At 38.8% G+C, this 18,913-nt stretch overlaps 1 protein-coding gene across 2 annotated transcripts in view; it reads left to right on the forward strand.

Annotated features, from left to right (window-relative positions):
- Positions 1-18,913, forward strand: part of FAM13B (family with sequence similarity 13, member B) — a 36,584-nt gene that overhangs the window by 13,839 nt on the left and 3,832 nt on the right. For both annotated transcript variants that reach the window (XM_010016707.1, XM_010016708.1), the window contains exons 7-19: positions 1,570-1,611; positions 2,596-2,751; positions 4,622-4,757; positions 4,991-5,014; positions 8,426-8,493; positions 9,161-9,215; positions 9,585-9,732; positions 13,346-13,556; positions 15,232-15,361; positions 15,825-15,906; positions 16,164-16,393; positions 16,742-16,825; positions 17,992-18,087. In XM_010016707.1, coding sequence (XP_010015009.1) covers positions 1,570-1,611; positions 2,596-2,751; positions 4,622-4,757; positions 4,991-5,014; positions 8,426-8,493; positions 9,161-9,215; positions 9,585-9,732; positions 13,346-13,556; positions 15,232-15,361; positions 15,825-15,906; positions 16,164-16,393; positions 16,742-16,825; positions 17,992-18,087 — 1,462 coding nt within the window. The remainder of the gene's footprint in view (positions 1-1,569; positions 1,612-2,595; positions 2,752-4,621; positions 4,758-4,990; positions 5,015-8,425; positions 8,494-9,160; positions 9,216-9,584; positions 9,733-13,345; positions 13,557-15,231; positions 15,362-15,824; positions 15,907-16,163; positions 16,394-16,741; positions 16,826-17,991; positions 18,088-18,913) is intronic.

Below are 18,913 nucleotides of genomic sequence, written 5' to 3' on the forward strand. Positions count from 1 at the left end.
CAGCAGTTTAGAGCTGCCAGTTCTGCGAAAGCATTTGGATATGGATCTGCTTTAGTTTTCCACCTAGGCAAACACACACATCAAAATGAGCTTGATTCAAAATCCAGTTTCCATTAAGAAAAGAAATAACGAACTTGTGTGGGCACCTGCTTATGCAGTTGTTCCATGGTGGTTCAGTGCTGTGCTGTGCTATGTCCCAGTACAAGTTATCTAAGGCAAAAGGGCATCATTATTTTTAAAGAAATCCTTTGACCACTTTCCTATCAGCAAGTGTTTCGCTGGAAATCCTTTACTGTTTGTGTTTCCTCTGCTTAGAGGAAGAGAAAACCAGTCTGCTTGAGGTGGTGTAATTATCTTACCTCTCTGGTGGTAGAACTACTGCTAAACTTGATGAAGTCTCTGACCCAGATATTCCTTGCTGCATTAAAAACTATTCTTGGGTAAGGAGAGAGACTATATGTGTTTTAGTGCAAGCAAGGCTGGGATCAGTCAGAACTGTCTCGCAGAGGTCGAGTACCTGTTGAGCTCTCCAGTGCAGTGGGAAGCTCCTTTGTATTTCAGAGTTTACCTTATGTATTCATGGAAACAATATTTAAAATCAGCTGTGGGTGCCAGCAGTGGTGTTGCACGGTAAAGGGTGGGCTAAAATGTTGGGTTTCAGCTTTTAGAGCTTAGTTATATACAATAGGAAGCAAAAGCATGTTTACTTCCCTCCCTACCTGCTAGTTGAAATAAAATTAGTATTTCTTTCTTTTGTTCTAAATAGGATATGAAAGTTGCACCTCACAGCTGTTCACAGTAGAGGTTTCTTCTTTTATTTTGTTCTTAGCATAGTTATCATCTCTTTGTCTAAAAGTTAAGTATTTTGTTTATAAGAAGAGAATTTTGATCATATTAATTCAAAACTGCTGAGGGACTGCATACCCATGAGTTAACTTACCTGTGTTAGTTACGCTGATCTCCACCCCCCAGGAGTTTAATATTCTAGGCTGAAGTGGCTTGTGCTAGGAGACTCCCAGATGTTTTGCAAACAGCTAGTACCTGCCTCAAAACCTCTGGAAGGTTGGACTTGCAATGTTGTAGCTGTCCTTGGAGAGTGCTGCGCATCTGTTGAATGTTGCAGAACAAGGTTCTGCAGCAGTCTGACAGCAGGGAAGAAGCTGTTAAGAATTGCAACTGTGGAGGAAAGCAGAGTAATGTGGAACGTGCTTTAGGCAGCAAGGCTAAAATCTGCATTCTTAAGCAAGGTGTCAGGAAATCTTTGGGGACTAAGTGAGTAGTATTTCCCATGGGGAAAGACTGTACCTCTGAGAGCTTACAGCTTTGTAATATACTGAGAGAGACAAATCTGCTTTACTGCTTCTACAACTTTCTGTCTCATGGTGGCGTTCTTTAAGATTCCTTGATCTAAAGGGACTGCAAATCAGTGTTTTCTTTACATATTTATTTTATTAGCCACATTACGTGCAGTCTTTAAATATTTTCTAAGTTGCTTTCTGTTGACTTCAAGACTTTTATTTAGTGTGGTAAGTTTTTGCGTTACATTAACTTCCTTTTTCTTTATTGCAGTGCTCACATCTCTCCCATAAGTATCTTGCCAGCCTCTGCAGAGTAAGTATAATGAAAACATGAAATGATTGAGTTGTGCTGTTACTTGAACATGCATAGAAGATATGTCTGCTTTCAAGAGAAGGAAGTGCAGTAGATTAGGTGGTTTCAGTTATGAATGAATATATCCTAGCATGAAGTATTTCACTTACTGCATTTAACACTAATGCAGTAAAAATGTTTGTAAGTGTTGTTGACTGCAGAAGCATGAAAGCACAGTAGGGTAGAATCTAGATTCTAAAACACTGGTTTTCTGCTTGGATGCATCATAGTTTGACTTTTAAAGACCTGATAGCATTCACATTGTATTTTAGCACCACTTCTAGTTGTTAATTGAGTATAGTTCAGTGGAATTGTGTGTAGTAACGGTGAGGGGAAAATAAATGCACAATTCCAGAGTTAAAAATGGGATAAAATAATTTAAGATCTTACAGGAGGATTTTCTTATAAGCCTAATTGTGTATTTGGATGATCTGTCTGAGAACCACTTAAGAGAGTCGACTGTTTTTAAGCAGTGCAGTACGTTTCTTGATGTATCTTTGCCTGTATCCTGTGTCCTTCATCAGGTACTTGCTCATTGTCTCTGCTGTTTGTGGCTCTTGCCTGTTAAGATTGCAGCCCTGTTCAGGAGGGCTTGCACCCAGCTGTGGTGAACTGGTACCTGTGCCAGGGTTCACTCTGACCTCTTAATAGACACAGGGTTTTACTGGCACATTAATGTATTAGGCTTTTGTTAGAAAAATAAGTCACTGTAATGTGTTGATTACTCTTAAATAGACTTCTTAATACTTTATGTAAATCTTATGAAATAAAAGATAAGTGCAGTAATTTTGACTGCCTTTCTGGAAAAATGAGTCTCTTTTTGCCTCAAAGTACTTGTCACCAAAGATTCCTGTTGTGTGTAAAGTTTCTCTCTGCCTTTCTGCATAGCTGACCAATGCAAAAGGAGAGTTCTTAATATGAACCTTCTGTCTTTTTTCCTTGCAGCATTTTAGAGAGAACAATTAGAGCAGCTGTGGAACAGCATCTTTTCGACCTGCAGAGCAGCTTAGATAACGATCTTAAACATATACAGCAGCACAGACTGGGCTGTAACAATGAAGCCAACGATCCCAGCGGGGATGAGGAAGGATCTAACAACCAGTAAGGTTTTGTTGTATCTGTAGTGAATTCTGTAGGATTGTGTATCTTAACTCTTCCAAAACAAACTACCTCAACCCAAAGCAGAAGTTGACTTTTGCTGTTCAACAGTTTTGCTATGAATCAATTTATCTCCGCATTTTAAACCAAATCAACTTCCATGAGTTGTCAGTAACCAACAGCTCTTGAAGCAAATACTTTTAAATTAATCTTATAGCTAAAAATGTTGTGAACTGTTTCACTGCTGAATTCCGTGTAAGTACTTAAATTGACCCAAGTGCTTTCATTCTTAGATCACTGCTGTTACTTACGACACAATTTTGCCATATGAAAGCTCTTGTAGTTGCTATTTCAGTTTCTTTACCCTGTCTTTCCACATCAGCATAGCTGTTTTACTGCTCTGGCTGCCAGTGCCAATGAAACAGCTAAAAATGAATAGAATGAGCACTGTGGGTCGATTCACATTGAGTTTTAGCTTCATTTGATCAGCTTTTCTTTTTATTGTAAATCTTGCCATGCTACCAGTGTGGTGATTGCCATGGCAGCACTGAGAAGCTAGTACATTTTGGTGCTTTGTTAGAAATAAATAGTCATGATTAATATCCCAGCTCCAAAAATGTGTACTTAAGTAGGACTTCAACACCTGAATTCCTTTGTTCAGAGCCTGAACTACATGAAGTGTTCAGAGTCTCAGGTGCTGTTTTCTGAATTGCTCAGTCCTTGCTGGTTTTAGACATCTCATCTGTGACAAAACATCACACTAAAGTTAGCAGTTGGTCGTAAAAGTAATAATCATTGCTGGTGATGATAAATTAAAACTGAGTTTTAGTGTTAGTGTTTTAATGGCTTTGAAGTAATCTGTAAGTAAGTGGGTACTTGCCCGAAAGACCTGTTGTGGCTGAGTTCCTTCAGTTACAGCATAAGTGCTTTAAAGGCTGGCTGACTTCATAGCAGTGGAGGCTAAAAGTGCCATCACTGCTGGCTGAAACCAGTATACTCTCCTGGCACAGCAACTACTTCAAATCCTTCTGATCATCATTCCACTGTGGATTAACCGTAATAGAGGATACATGATAGTGTTCTTGAAAGAGGTTGTCTGGGTCCTCTCAAGCAGTGCTGCCAGCAGACTACATACACATCAAATACACAGTTAAATGAAGAACTGAAAAACGTGGTGATCCACTGCAGGTTTCTTAGAAGTAACTTTAAATAATTGCTGAAATTAAGAAAAAGGATTTAAAGTCAGACTTGTTTGAGTGAAGGAAGTCGAAGGGTTGTGATGAATTACAGGATCATGTGGTAACAGGGACGGTGGCATGTAAAGAATATATGGACACAAGGTGTGAGTTAGTTTTAATCTGGTTGTACTGTTACAAGCCTTAAGTTGAACTCTAGGCAGATTAAATGTTAGAAATAATGGGATTTCTTACTGGAGGGCTATAAACTGACTGGCTTCAGTATTGAGAGGAGCATACGCACAGCAACTTCACTATTGATAGTTTCAATATGTTACTGCTTGGGGCTGATGGTGCTTTTATTCTGCAGGGCAGCATAATAAGTGGGGGGTGTGTGCCTGGCCCTTGATACAAGAATCAAATAAATACATTTTAATATGTCTTGTAGCATGCTCTTGGAGAAAACCTTGGAAGTATGTGTAAACTACATAAATAATTAAGTTTGCCTGCAGGTGATGGAGATTGTAGGTAATACCAGTATCTTTGGTCTGAATAATTTTGTTAAGGAAGAAAAAAAACCCCAACTCTGATGTTTGACACTGTTTAAGGAAAAAACCCCAAACCTTCCAGTGTTTTGGGTTTTTTTCTTCTAAAAGTGGAACAGCGAGTTGCTAAAGTCTTTCTGTTCTTGTCCTTAGGAATGATGTTATTGAAGATAATGACACTGGTAGCAGTGAGAACACAGGAGGCTGCTCTGAAGTATTGGTTTGCACTGATTTAGACAGTGAAGCTATGAAACATGGTACTGTAACTGAGGAAGAAGAAAGCGTTCAGGTGAGAGGAAGAGCTTCCTGTATATGAAAATCATAAAGTGCTGTGGCTTTAGCAAAGCACTTTGGAGATCCAAGTTTTCCTGATAGCTCTGATGTAGCCTTACTTGGTGCTGTTGCTCCGTGCAGTTGTCTTCTCTGCTGTGTGTATTTCATGGACATGCACAGAGAATGTTTGTGTACTCTGGAGCAGGCTGTGGGACTCTAAGTAATGTTTTTTCTATTGGTCTTTCACAGGTACCAGCCCTTCCTTCTGCTCAGGTAAGTCAGTGTATCTGCACTACATCATATCACTACTACTACTGCTGGCATAGCACCAGATAAAATAACATCTTGTGTTAGGAAAGGCTTCCTGAGTAGCAGAAGATGTAGAGCTGTGATTGTGGCATAGCCCACACACAGTTAGTCACTCCTTTTACTGTATCAAGAAAGGGTAGAAATAGTCACCTTAAGACTCTGCAGCCTCTTGACTAAACTTGTGTGAGGAAGGCGTGGGTTTGTAATTAGCTAATCACAGCCCTTTCTCACTGTTTCCACTTTCTTCTGTGGGTAGGCATCACTATCCTGTTCTTTTCAACCACATCTCCTTTCTAGTTGAAAGAGGTTCTGTAACTTCTTGGACCTGTTCGCTTAGATATTTGACTTCTGCTGTTCTAATAGCTTGCATCCCTCCATACCAATGTGTACACTTCCAACTCTTACACTTGAGGTGTTCAGCAAAAAAAGTCAAAGAAGATTGGACTTGTGGCCTTTGAGAAGGTTCAACCCTTACTATTGTCATCGTGAAAAGTAAGGATTGACCATTTGTATTCCAAAGCAGAAAAATCTGTCTAGATTTGGCACATACTAGGATGTGATGCTAACATGCTTGTAAATATAAAATGCTTAGCTGTACTTTTTAGGAACGGTTTGACTTGGAAAATACAGTGTTAAGGATACTTGAAGTTACTGTTAAAGTTCAGAAAACAACTGCAAAATGTCAACAACAGACCACAGGTTAATCAGGTGTCATAGATGCAGTTTTGACTTTGCTTTTATATATTATGCTTGAATTGAGCAGCTTCATATCACTGAAAGAAGCAAGTATTGAATACAGCTTGAATGGAAGCCCAGTATTGTAGCAACTGGAAATGCTGAAGTAATTGTTTACCGTGTACACCAAACATGCACCAGCTTTGCTTTGAGCTGCAGATTATTAGATCCTCACGTGCAATCCAGAGTGAAGGTTCGTAGTATGTATGGCCTGAATTTGTAATGATGGCCTGAACTGTAGCAGCATTTGGTATTAGTGAGCAGACATCAGTCCCTCATTCAGGGTGTCTTTATGTGATCCGACAATGCTATCAAATATTTGCTGACAAAAATGAAATCAAGTATAACAGCAATATGCAAGAGAATATGGTTTCTGCCACTGTATGAACAGCACATACACAGCTGGCAAATAAGCACTTCTAATGAAAAATTCAAGTCTATACTTCCTTATTTATTTGATAAAACTTTGGTTGTCATAAATCTGAATGATGAATTCCGCAGGAGATTTGCTGTTCATGTGTAGAGAGAACTTCCTACAATGATTTTTAGCTTCTTGACCATGAGCCCATAAATCTTTCTGAGGGTTTCCTGAAAGATAACCAGATAAGCAAACCTATTGTTAGGAGACTTAAATTAACTGGAAGAATTTAATGGGTCTGTGAACTTGAAGAGCTAGAAATGGATGCCCTAGCGTAGTGAAAGTGAGTTTTGTCTGGAGTCTAGCTTTTCATTAAAACAAAACGTTGCTGTAGCACTTCTTGCTATTGTCATTGTGTTCTCTCAGCCTTCTGTTTGCTTTCATGGATCCCAAATGACTCTGGAATCTCCTAACAAGCCAAACCTGTCAATTGTTGTCACTAAACTAACATATTGGTTTAGAATCCCATTCTGTAAATTAGAATTTCAGAGGATGTATCGATCGTCTGGGCTCTTTCCTGATGCATTAGTGCCAAATCTTGTTATAAAACGTTATTATCCGAGAGCACAAAATGTACAAAAGATGGTGTTGCAATTAGATGATGGTTTATCCAGTTCAGGTGAATCCAGTGTTTGCAAGAACTCTGTTGTCAGTACAGCGTAGTACTTTCTGCCATAAGTCTTGTGTTTGTAGTAGGTTTTGAGTGTTGCCAGTGAAAGCCTTCAAAAGCAATAGAGAGTGAGTTTCTCATGTGAACTCCTAACACTTTGCTTCTTCCAGTTAAAATACATGTTGAGCTTTAGGAATCAAAACTCACAAAATACAAATGTAGATGGAGAACCGAAAATTGGTGCAAATTGGTGGCTTTTCAGTGCATTTTATGTGGTTTCTGTGGTTTTGCAGAATAGATGAGAAATGTGAATTATACTTCTTAGGAACTATGTGAGCTTCAGAGTTCCAAATTCATTACCATGCTAAGGATATAAAGGGGAACATGATGCTTTAGGGGCATGTGGTCATGTATGGATGCCCTTTTGTTGTACTTGATGTAGTTTTGGGGTTGTTGATGTTAGTTTTTACATTCTTGCTAATGCAGAATTTCAAATGCTATAGGAGTTGGATCTTTCAGGGAGGTGTGAAAGGGAAATACACTGATTCTTCTGTATGAAAGGAGATAGGAGCATGTGAGGTTGTAGGAAACAAAGGAGCACGTGAGCTCTCCTTTGAGTCTGAAATAGAAACAGAAGCAGGTGTTTCCACAAGTACAATAAGTGCGACTATGCAAGTCGTGCACAGCACATCTCCAGGGTGCACATTACCTGATGGAGTATGACAAATGCACTGTGATTAAAAATTGTTTCCCCTAATTGGAATGTGTCTTGAGGACTGAAACCATGTAAATAGATAATGGAGTTTTGTCTGATAAGGGTGAATGTTACTATCAGCAGTGTAGAACTGGCAAGTGTTCTATTTGAACTCTTGAGGTAACTTTATGTTCAGACATTTTAAAGATCACTTGAGAGCTTCTTAAAGTCTGAAACCAAATGTAATGTTACTTTAAAATCTCATATTTAAAATGGCATATAAGATCCTGAAGCAATCTAGTACAGGGCTTTGACAGAAGTAAGTTGTTAGTCTTCCTGTGCCAACTTCACTGAACAAAATAGTGACATGTATTCATCTGAGCTTGTTTTGTGAGTTGGTGTCACAGAAATGCCAATGTTTCTTCATCCCCTTCCAGTTCTGTTGCTGCTTTATTTAGCAACAGGGATTAGTAGCTCCTTTCTGACAGGCAGAAAGTCTGTCAGACTTGTTTCATTTCATATATACTGAGCACAAGTCTATATCCAACTGTTATTTTCAAGACTGGGATATACTTACTGCCATGGTTTTAGTCATCCCAAGCTTCATGCTGTGATTGACAATTTGCAGTAGAGTTGTTTGTGTTAATATTTAAAAGAAATGATAAAACTGGTTTGTCTGAAGGCAAAAAGTCATTGTCTGTCTCCTAGGGACTAAAACACTTGGCTACTGACCTTACTTGGTTATATTTATATGTATGACCAATATTGCTTGGTTAAAAAGTATGATTTTCACCATCACATAAGCAGCTGTGCTTTTAGTTCTTGAGGGTTTTTTTTTGTGGCCAGGGATGATTACAGATATGTTTTCAGCTGAGAATGCCATTCCCAAATCTTTCTAAACATACTTTTTGCCAACAGGCTGCAGATGTATTATTGAAAACATGTGATGAAGATGCAGATGTTGATGGAGAAAATAATAGTGAAGGGTATGTATGTTTCTTTAGTCACTGACATGGCAGAATGTGTAATGTCAGTTTTGAAACCTAAGTGTACCAAGCTGTGATTTGTGACAACACAGTATAAGATGAGGGAGTTGAAATTAAACATACAACTTTTCATGTGTGAAAACATAGGGAGTGAGATGGGAGCTACTTTCCTATGTAAAAGATATAGTAAGTACAAGCCTATATGATATTTATCATGGCTTTTTTGAGGCAAGAGAAACCAAAGAAGAAGTTATTTGCTTTAAAATATTTTGGCACATTTTACTGCTCTTAATGGTTAAAGAATTCATGCTGGTAGTAGTGACTAGCCTGAAAGCTTTAAATTCATTTGCAGTTTGAGTTCAGCACGATGGAAATCACAGTTTGAGTTGAATTGAGTTTGAGAATAAGGGTCTGAGCTGGTTTTATTTCCAGTGCAGTTGTTGCTTGTTTGCTTCAGCTTAAAATTCTGTGTGAAGAACAAAAGCTGGGGGAGCAATGTTGCTTTTGCTCCCCACAATTTTAGTTATCACTTTAAGGAAATACATTGCATATCTGCTAAAACTTGTCTAGGGTATGTAAGAATAAAATGTAAGGAGAGTGTATAGTATTTACTGTCCATTAAGAATTTGCATTTAAAATTATAACTAGGTCTGTTTCTTCTTTTTAGGGAAAATAGTATATTGCTTGGTGGCAATGATAGAATATCTTCAGAGATGTTTCTGGTAAGATTATGGTTTAATTTACATACAGGTTCATTTACATGAAATGCAGATGGGAAGCAACCCAATAAATTTAGGTTTTAACATCTGATGTTGGTTGGGCTGCTGCAAGACTTGTAAATCCTTTGTTTGAGATCTCATCATCTTGCATCACAGGATGTTTTGGCAGCAGAGCAAGCTTATGCGTCTTGTGTGAGGAATGTTCTGTAATTAACTAGTGTTGGGGGTGAGAAGATTGTTTGTAATTCCTTGAGTTAGGAAAGAAGAACTCTTCTTGCAGTAAATTCCCAGCAGTGCTGGATCTGGCACTGTTTGGGTACCTCATTTCCAGTTGCTAAATAATGATCATCATGTTCTGTTGTTTAAACACAGGATTCAAGTAACAAGACTTGTGATCTTAATGCAAATACTGATTCAGAGATGTCAGGGGATGGCAACGTTAATGTTTCTGAGGAAGCTCTGAGTGTCCAAGTACCACGCCTAGATCTGAAGAATGTGTCTGATGGTGACAAATGGGAAGGTAATTCTCACCTTTTAGCTCACAATAGAGTTAGCTGGTAATGATAAATAGGTCATTTTATGGAGTAGAAAGCAGCAGACAACACTTTTTTTTCTTCAGTTCACTCTGAACTATATGCTCTGTACTCATGGTAAGATGATCCAAGTCATGGCATAGGTCCTGTCTTGTTTCAGAACTATCTGCAACTTCATTTTAAGGACCTTAACAAAATGTAAAGAAAAAATAGTCAAAGGAGCAAGTAAAGAAAGCAAAAAAGTCCAAGTTTCATAGCAGAGGTTTTGGTTTGTTTGTTCTTCTTCTTTTTTAGTACTTTTAAAATATTTTTTAATATGAGTTGAGGTTCCCAGGACCTTGAGTCTCTCATCCAGTGCTTAAAAACACCTTCTCTAGTTATGTCACACAGTTAGTATTCACACTGGCTTGTCTATTTGGTTTTTCTTTAAATGTAAGCTACTGAAGTTCTAATACAAGCTGAATTTGACTTAAAATCACTAAACTGCTAAATGCAACAATTCATGTTTCATTTATTCTGCTCTAAACTCTGCTTTTTCTAAAACTCTGAAGCTAAAGTTGCAGATGGATATTATTCCTGTGCCCCTTCTCCCTCCGTTGTTTGGATTTTAGGAAGGCAAAATGCTTGGAACACAGTTTTCTCTCAGGCAGACTTCCTTCTCTTTGTTACCTTATTCTTCATGGCCTTCCAGGTTTAACAAGCCCTGAAGCTTGTGACTTTACTGAACTTTGTTGCTCAAATGTCTCTTGTTTTACTTGTGTAAAAACATAACCCCTTTCTAACCAGAGCAAAACACTCTTGTCCATATCTTCTTTTCAAGGTACTTACCTTTATGTGTTCTTACATCCTATTCCCTCTGCCTGGTGTTGATATTCTGAATCATTACACCTTAAAAAATGCAAGTGATACAGTTGGCTAAAATCCTGTGAACTGTCACCAACAGTACAGTGGCCATGGTCCACTTGTTTCCAGTCTTTGGAATTACAACTTGGTAGCTACAGTACAGGTTTATGATGCAGGGATGAGGTTTTAACTTGCAACAGGCTGCTCCAGTGATGGCTTTTCTTCGAGATGCCTGTAAGTGTCATGGTCAAACATTAGTAAGACACTAGTAACAAAAGAATGGCTGCATTTGGCTTTTGGTTGCTCTCTTATGAATATCAAAATCAGTGAGATATGCCTGAAATGAGTGTAGTTTAACAGTGCAGCACATAGTTGTAGCATGTCAGCACATAAAGCTTTGCCCTGAAGCTCGGATGGTGATAACTTACTGTTCTTTTGCCACCAGTATTTACTGTTTCCCAAAACTATTGCCTCCATGAATCCTTATTTCCCTTTTACAAATGATGCAGTTTGCAACTTGTGATTGGCTTACTTAGATTTGTAAAACACTTGCTGGTGGGCCTTCTTGAGCCTTAGCAAGCTGTACATTCAGAGTATGTCACAGAGAAACTGATTTGCAGGCATCTGGAGACACTGAGTCGAGGGTTTCATTCTTGTTGCCCAAGTTAATAACTTTGTCTAAAGTCTAAAAGCAAAAAAAAAATAACCTTGCTTATGTTCTCAGTGTTTTATTTACATGAATTGCTTACTTGCACATCACATTCTGTTGCATCCTCTGTTTGTGGTAATCTGATTTAATACGTATTCTCAGAAGGTTTGTGGCTTCCATTTTCATTATTTCCTTAAATATACTCTTAAAAGTTGCTTTGGTTTTACTTACCAAAATAGCTTCATGAGTCTTACTTTGAAAAGCAAGTAGCTTTTATCAGTATACAAATTTATATTATAAGCTTCTTAGTAGTAAAATCGTGGTATTTTGCAAGAGGTATTATTTCGTTGTGAAGTATTTTAACTTTGGCTGTTCTTCAGTCCTGTTTAAAATGGTTTTCAGCATCTCAGCCTTCCAAGGCACTGCGAGTCCTTGTGGCATTCCACTGAAGTAGATTGTAAAGAAATCTATACTAGTCCAAATCTTGTTTGGATTATTAAAGCCTATATAATGCAAAAGGCCTATAACCAACAGAGTTCTTGAAAATGAACATCAAATGCTTGCTGGCTTAATGCAGAAATACAGATCAATTAATCTATATTTTGAGTATTTTTTTCTGCATTTGTCCTGCTTTTTGGAAATCACCGTCTCTATTTCCAAGCCATGAGCAAAAGCATATTGAGAACTTGTCATCTGTTAATGTGAGGATGCATGAGCCTCTTATTAAACTACAATTAGTCTTTACTATTCCTGTGTCAGTTCTCTGTAAACCTTTTCAGTAAGAAGTTCAGATTCACTCAGGACTGAGCATCCTCACCTGCCATGGAAAGTGCTTGGAAGCTGAGAGTGCTCAGGGCCTGGCCCAAAGGCTGGGATGGTTTTCCCTGGTACTGTATCTTCCTGCTTTACATGTTATGTATAGTTTGTTCTGACTGTGCTGTGTGTTCACTTTAGTATTTTTGCCATTCTTTTTCATTTTATTAGCACCATGCCCTATCACTTTCCCCCTCATTGATTTCAAAACAATGCATCTGCAGAGAGAAGGGGAGGGTAAGTATGGTTCGCCATACATTCAGTTATCTGCCTTTTGATAGTTTATGGTTTGCTTTCTAACTAACCCTTCACCTGCTGTCCCTTATATCTTGGGAATATTCTGATCTCCAGTTGTTTTGCTTGCTTCTAAACAGTCCCCTTCTTGTATCTTGTTCTGTGTAAACAGGCAAGATCCCAGCTTGAAAACAAAACAAAGAAACCCCAATAATACTTAGTAAATGTACAGTGGAAAGCAGGTACAAGGGTTATCTTCTTTTAAAGGTTATTTTGTGGGTTTTATTGTTGTTCTGCACACTTTGAACCCAGTTTTCAAATTTCTGATCTGAACTGGGAAATACAGGCAACTCTTTGAAAGGAAAAGGGGGGGTGGGATTGTGAATTCAAGTGCTTGGAAAGCTACGTCAGCTTCTTGTTAGAGAGCAAGAAAACCATATCTTAGAATTGTAAAGGTTGTTAGCAGCTCTATATAGGAATTTAAAAGATTTGGTTGTTTTGGAATCCCCTGCCTAAAAAATCACCTTCCACAAATTAAGAAATCTCTTTTTCTCAGTGGCGTCAAGATGCATTTAAACTTAAAAACAACACTTCTTTGAGAAGACTTAAGCAAATGGGTATCATACCTAAAGAGTTATTGTCAGGCTTATCTGCTTCAAATCCAAGAGGACAATCTTCCAAAGTACATGTGTAAGGTATAAAAATCCATTTCCCCAGCAAAATATCACAATGGACAATAAATACATCCTTCTAACTTTGGATTTCTGATACGTGAATAAGGCTCTCTCACTGCTGAACTGTTCAGAAATGCATACTTCCAAGATACACTTTGAAAAAGGGATCCTAGTGTGCATACTCCATTGCAGTACCCTTTTTCTCTCAGTTGTTACTTGACAGAATCTGTAGTATTTCAGTGCTTATATCCACTTTGTGTATGACACCACAGCCTTTATAGCATACAAGACTAAGCAGTGGGTACGCAGTTTTGTTTCCTTTAGACTCTTCGTTTATAATTCTGTTAACAGACAAGTACCATTTTGTGTCCCTCTTTTATCTTCTAGATCCGTTTCCTGCTTTCAAGTCTTGGCAGGAGGACAGTGAATCTGGAGAAGCTCAGCTTTCCCCGCAGGCTGGAAGGATGACTAATCATCCTTTGGAAGAGGACTGTCACCCGATACTGTCACATCGGAGTCTGGATTTTGGGCAAAGCCAACGTTTCTTACATGATCCAGAAACCTTAGATTCATCATCCAAAGCACTTTCTTTTGTTAGGTTTGTATTTTAATGCAATTTGGTGGGTGTTTGGGGCAGGAGGTGTTACTACAAGCATGAAAATACAGCTGTTTAAGATCATCGTGGGTTTTCATGAGATGAATTAATTGAAGACCAAGGTCAAATGCAGCATCGTATGGGCCATTTGGCTGTTCTGCCTGCCCAGAAACTGCCACAGTGAGTCAGACCAGAGGTTCATCTGGGATGGCAGCGTGTCTCTCAAAGTGGCCACTGGCAGATGCTGAGGGAAAGAAAAGAGTGTAAAATAGGCTGAGCTTGCACAGATTTCCCTGGCATTTGGTCTGGGCTGTAATGGCACTTCCTGCACTGAAGATAGTATTTATATCCTTTGTTTACCAGTCTTTACTGAACTGCAGGTCTATGATTTTGTGTAAGTTTTAGCTCTTTTTTTCCCCCAGTAGCACGAATATCTGTTTTCATGTTGTATCATTTTGGATTTGTTTTGCCTAACATGTTGTACACTCCCAGTAAGACAGCCAGCTTACACAAACCATTGCAACTGAAGTGTGCAGTAGTGGTCAGGGCAGAGGTAGAGTTCTTCACGCAGGTTCTCTCCTGCAGATTTAGAGAATCAAGCCTGTTCAACCCCAGTAGAGTGGTAACTAATCAGGCTGCGAGTTATTTGTGTGACACTGCTGGGAGTGTGACCCTCCACAACTGTAAATAACCTGTGACCTGTGTATTACTGTTACTGTGAAAGGGAATTTAAGAGGAATTTCTGTGCTTGTTAGGGAAGAAATAATCTCATAAAAATGAGAAAATCAGGAGCAAGCAAGACCAAGTTTAGAGTTTCCAATTCTGTCTGACACAGATTTGTTGATGCAAGAAGATACTTACCCACGTTTTCTCCAGTTAGCTGCAGAAGATAGTTGGCAAGTACTATTAAAATGATGCACAAGACTGACCTGCAGAAAAGTGCTGATTGTACTCCTCATTCTGAAACTAATCAGGATCTGCACTAGTAGATTATTAGATTAGTATTCCTAATATCTTGAACTACGTAAATGTCACTATCTGGGTTGAGGGATCCTTTCAGGCACCTTGTGTAATAAGTGCACTAGAAAGTCCTCATGGTTAGTGTTGAAATAAAAAGGCTTTTCACAAGCAGCATCAAGGAGCTGAACAAGTGCAAAAGGTGATTTAAAACTAGAATCACATACTTTAGAAATACATTAGTAAGGCCAGCAAATGAGGTAGATGTGTTTTAGGTGAGTATCTAATAACTTGCCTAAGACAGTGGAGCTGTTGAATTACCAAGAACTGTTCAGTGGTAGCTTCTAACCTCAGCTTTAACTGTGCCCAACTACTGAGTATCTAGTAACTTATCTAAGTGGCCTAACCACCAGAAAGATCTGAACTGTTTTAATGACAATGTAATTAGTGGTATATTAATTTATTACACTTGAATTTCAAATGCTGTTTTTCTGTTGGGGTATTACAGAAATTAGAGAGGAAAACAATAACACATCCCATTTTGAAGGCAGCAGATCAAAGCATTTTGATTCACTAGGTAAATAGCTCTTTCTGAAAATGTGCAAAGAATGAATTATGAACTGGAGAAAAATAAGAAATGAGTCATCTGTTACTGAAATACACAAGTTATTTGCACTTGTTTAATTATTTAAATGACACTTAAAAACTGTTTTTCATACAGAACACGAAGAGCATCCTTTAGCTCAAAAGATGACAAAAGGGAAGACAAGACACCTTATCAGCTTGTCAAGAAATTGCAGAAAAAAATAAAGCAGTTTGAGGAACAGTTTGAAAAAGAGAAGAACAGTAAGGTAAGTTACCACTTCTCCTTTAGTCAGGATAAAGGGCTGCATGGTGGAGCCAAGATATTTCTTGTGGTTCATCACCGAATAACTGTGAGGTCACACATGAGAATGATTCTGTTACACTTTGCTGTGTCTGAAAGTGAACTGAGCAGCACCAGTACTAGAAAACGTGCTATAACGCCTGAGCCCAAAGAAGGGCAGACAGTGACATTATGCAGCGAGACTGAGAGGGCATCAGATGAGATAAGTGGAGAGACAGAAGCTGCCACTCTCTGGTTCAACTTCTGATCTCTTGTCTCAAGTTTATGTTCACAAGTGTTGGCTGTTCTGTTGGCACTGAGATCTGACCTGATGCTAAGAGTGGCATCCCTGTTACTATCCCATTCCCTGTCATAAATATTACCAAATCTTGAAAGAAGCAAGACGTAATGTGTTTGTTTAATAAAATGTTGTTTGTGTTACTTTTCAGCCCTCCTATAGTGATATTGCAGCCAACCCAAAAGTTTTAAAGTGGATGACTGAACTTACCAAATTGAGAAAGCAAATAAAAGGTAAGGGATGCTACAGCTTCTGTTTCTTTACAAACACAAATAAAATACATGTCTAAAATGGCAAAGTTATTCAGTAAAATTCCACAGGACAGTAAAAATACTTCACTTCTAGGTTCTAAACTATTCAAAACTCAAACCGTTTTACTTCATTAGAAGACAAACTTTGCCTGTGCAAACTATGTTTCTTTAGTTGCAGTCAAACAAACTGAGAGTTACTTCTTTTAAACCTTTGGGTTCAGCAATCTTTCTCATTTCAGATGCAAAGCAGAGGAGCTCAGATGGAGAATTCATACCTCAAACACGTCCACGAAGTAACACTCTTCCAAAAAGCTTTGGTTCCTCTCTTGACCAAGAGGATGAAGGAAATGGAGATGAGATGCAGGTCGTGCAGAAAGAGAAGAAGCCCACCAAGGAAGCCACACTTGAACTCATTTTGAAAAGATTAAAGGAAAAACGAGTTGAGAGATGTTTGCCAGAAGATATAAAAGTAAGCATGAGGTTATGGATAGGCTGTTTCTAAGAGAACAGACAGAAACAGAGCACTGTCAGACACTTCAGATATCATTATCGACAAAATGATGCCTGTGTCTAGCAGCCCTTTACAAGGCCTTTGTATTTCACACTCTGAGGAAATGATGATGAACCACAGTTTCCCTGCTCACTCTTTATTAAAATATTTATAAGTATGCACTGACAATATTGAACAGCTTTAAATGCATGAAGGTGGGATGAATGGTATCAGCTAGCTGAATTTTGGCTAACACATTCGTATAGCTGATAAAGTAGATGTTAATGTGACTTGGGTTGGATTAAATGTGAATTATTCTTCTGACAGAAAATGACAAAGGACCATTTGGTAGAAGAGAAAACATCTCTCCAGAAAAGCCTCCTGTATTATGAAAGTCAACATGGGCGGCCGGTAATTCTTGCTTTACTTCATCAAGCTCTATTAATAGGGAGCAGTAACTCTTGTGCAGTAGTAATACTAGAAGTTAATGCTGGGGGGGTGGGGTTTTTTGTCTTCTCCAGAACACAGTTATCTGTTGGTTTCCATATTGCTGTCAGAGGAATTTATTGTGTGGACTTCAAACCAAAAAGAAGTATGTTTTATTAGGCCCTTGGTCCACAGATCAGGAGGTTATTGGAGTTTGACAAGTGACTGGTGTCGTTTGGTGCCTTATATGTCTGTGAGGCAAAGAGAGATTGTACAAATATATGACTCTATTGAATTTCCTGGGGAAAGGCTTGAAATGTTATTCTGGATTTCACAAAACCAGAAATGAAAAGATGCTTCCCTTCCTCCCAAGTCTGTGGCTTGCATCCTCTATAATTAGAGGTGTGGAGGTTGGAGTGACTAGCAATTAGTGCCTGAAGTTAGGGGGTTTTATTTTGGACAGGGATCAGTATCACTAGTCCAATCACAAGATCTTTCCAGTTACTATTCCATCAGCCTTCTGGACTTGGCACACTAGCTTTATAATCAGCACTGCTGTATAAATGTGACCAAGCCTTTCAGTCTTAAAAACAAGGAAGAATAATGGTCCTGGGGTATTGGCACTGTTTCTACAGTCCCCTTAGGGAGAAAATGCCAGTAACTGTTGAGGATAGCCTTTGATACTCGTTATGTTAGAGTACACGGTGGCCAAGAATTGAGAGTAAAGCAGATATCAGAGAAAATCTCTCTATGGTTTCATCTCTTTCTTTTCCGCCCCCTCTCATTTCTCTAGAATCATCATCATTGCTAGGCACACAGCCTTCCCCCCCTAGCTCTTGGTCCCTTTTTTGCCTCTTTTCCACAGGTCCTTAAAGATAGTTTGCTTCTACTGAAGCCCCTCTAACTTTCAGGAAGTCTTTAAAACTTCTTCCTGAACAATACAGGGAGTTAAAGTGAGAAAAGAGAGGAGGAGAAAGCACCAACTTCTTCCTTTATCTGCACAAACCCCATTTCATACACGCAGTTTAAATGAGTTTTATGTTCCTAATTGGCAGATACGTGGCCTGGCATGAGAAGCAAGACCGCTTTGTGTTTGCTTGTATATTATTGAGTGACTGGTATAATTAATTCTGTGGTTTCTCTGCCTTTAGGTTACTAGAGAAGAAAGACATATTGTGAAGCCACTTTATGACAGATACAGACTTGTAAAACAAATGTTAACTAGAGCAAGCATTACTCCTATTCTTGTGAGTAAAACAAATGCTATTTCTATTTTTTCCCACTTCCGAACTGCTGGGCTGCCTTTAGAAGAGCTAGTAACACTGATCCAGAAGTACATCTTTCTTATGGAAGATATAAGATGATATCATTGTACTTTCAGAGCAGCTCAAAGCTGTCTGTGACCTTGATGGCTCTTAGGAAGTACACGGTTCTTGGTGGAAGTAAATGAGCTGTTCTAACTTGTGTGGCTGAGACACTCCCAAGTCCTTGTACTGGGTATGGATCCACAGTACATACTGTACTTTCAGTCCTCCCAAGAATAGTAACACCAGTTGCAGTGAAGCTTCCCTGTACTGCAGGGTAATGTCACCAGAGGCATGAGTAATAGGATGGCCCTAACAACCACTTCATTCCTTCCTGCTTCCTCCGTGTGAGATGTTATCAACACCTGCAGCATCTGTACATCATCTGTGCTTTTTCATTGTGTTTGCACTTCATTTCCTTCTAGCTTGCTTTCTGGTCTTTTCTTTCCTCTCTCTGTGCTCTTTTAAGAGATGAGGAGGAAAAGTTTTCATACTGCTCAAGGAGATTGATGTAACCTTGTTTATAATACCTGCAAAAACAGCTGGGGAATGACAACCAGCTGGCTGGCTTTGCTCTTCACGAGCTGTAATCCGAATCTTGCATGCTGACCCAGACATGCAACAGAACAGATTTGATATTAGCTGTTTGACCCTTTTAGAAGGAAGGGACTGCATAGGAAGGGATGTGAGATAATCTCTTTATGTACAGACAGCTCCCTACCAGATTTACATAGCTGGGCAGTGACTTACTCAGCCGGAACTTACGCGG

The sequence above is a fragment of the Nestor notabilis genome, unplaced genomic scaffold (assembly GCF_000696875.1).
Source record: "Nestor notabilis isolate BGI_N333 unplaced genomic scaffold, ASM69687v1 scaffold3806, whole genome shotgun sequence".
Classification (NCBI taxonomy): Eukaryota; Metazoa; Chordata; class Aves; order Psittaciformes; family Psittacidae; genus Nestor; species Nestor notabilis.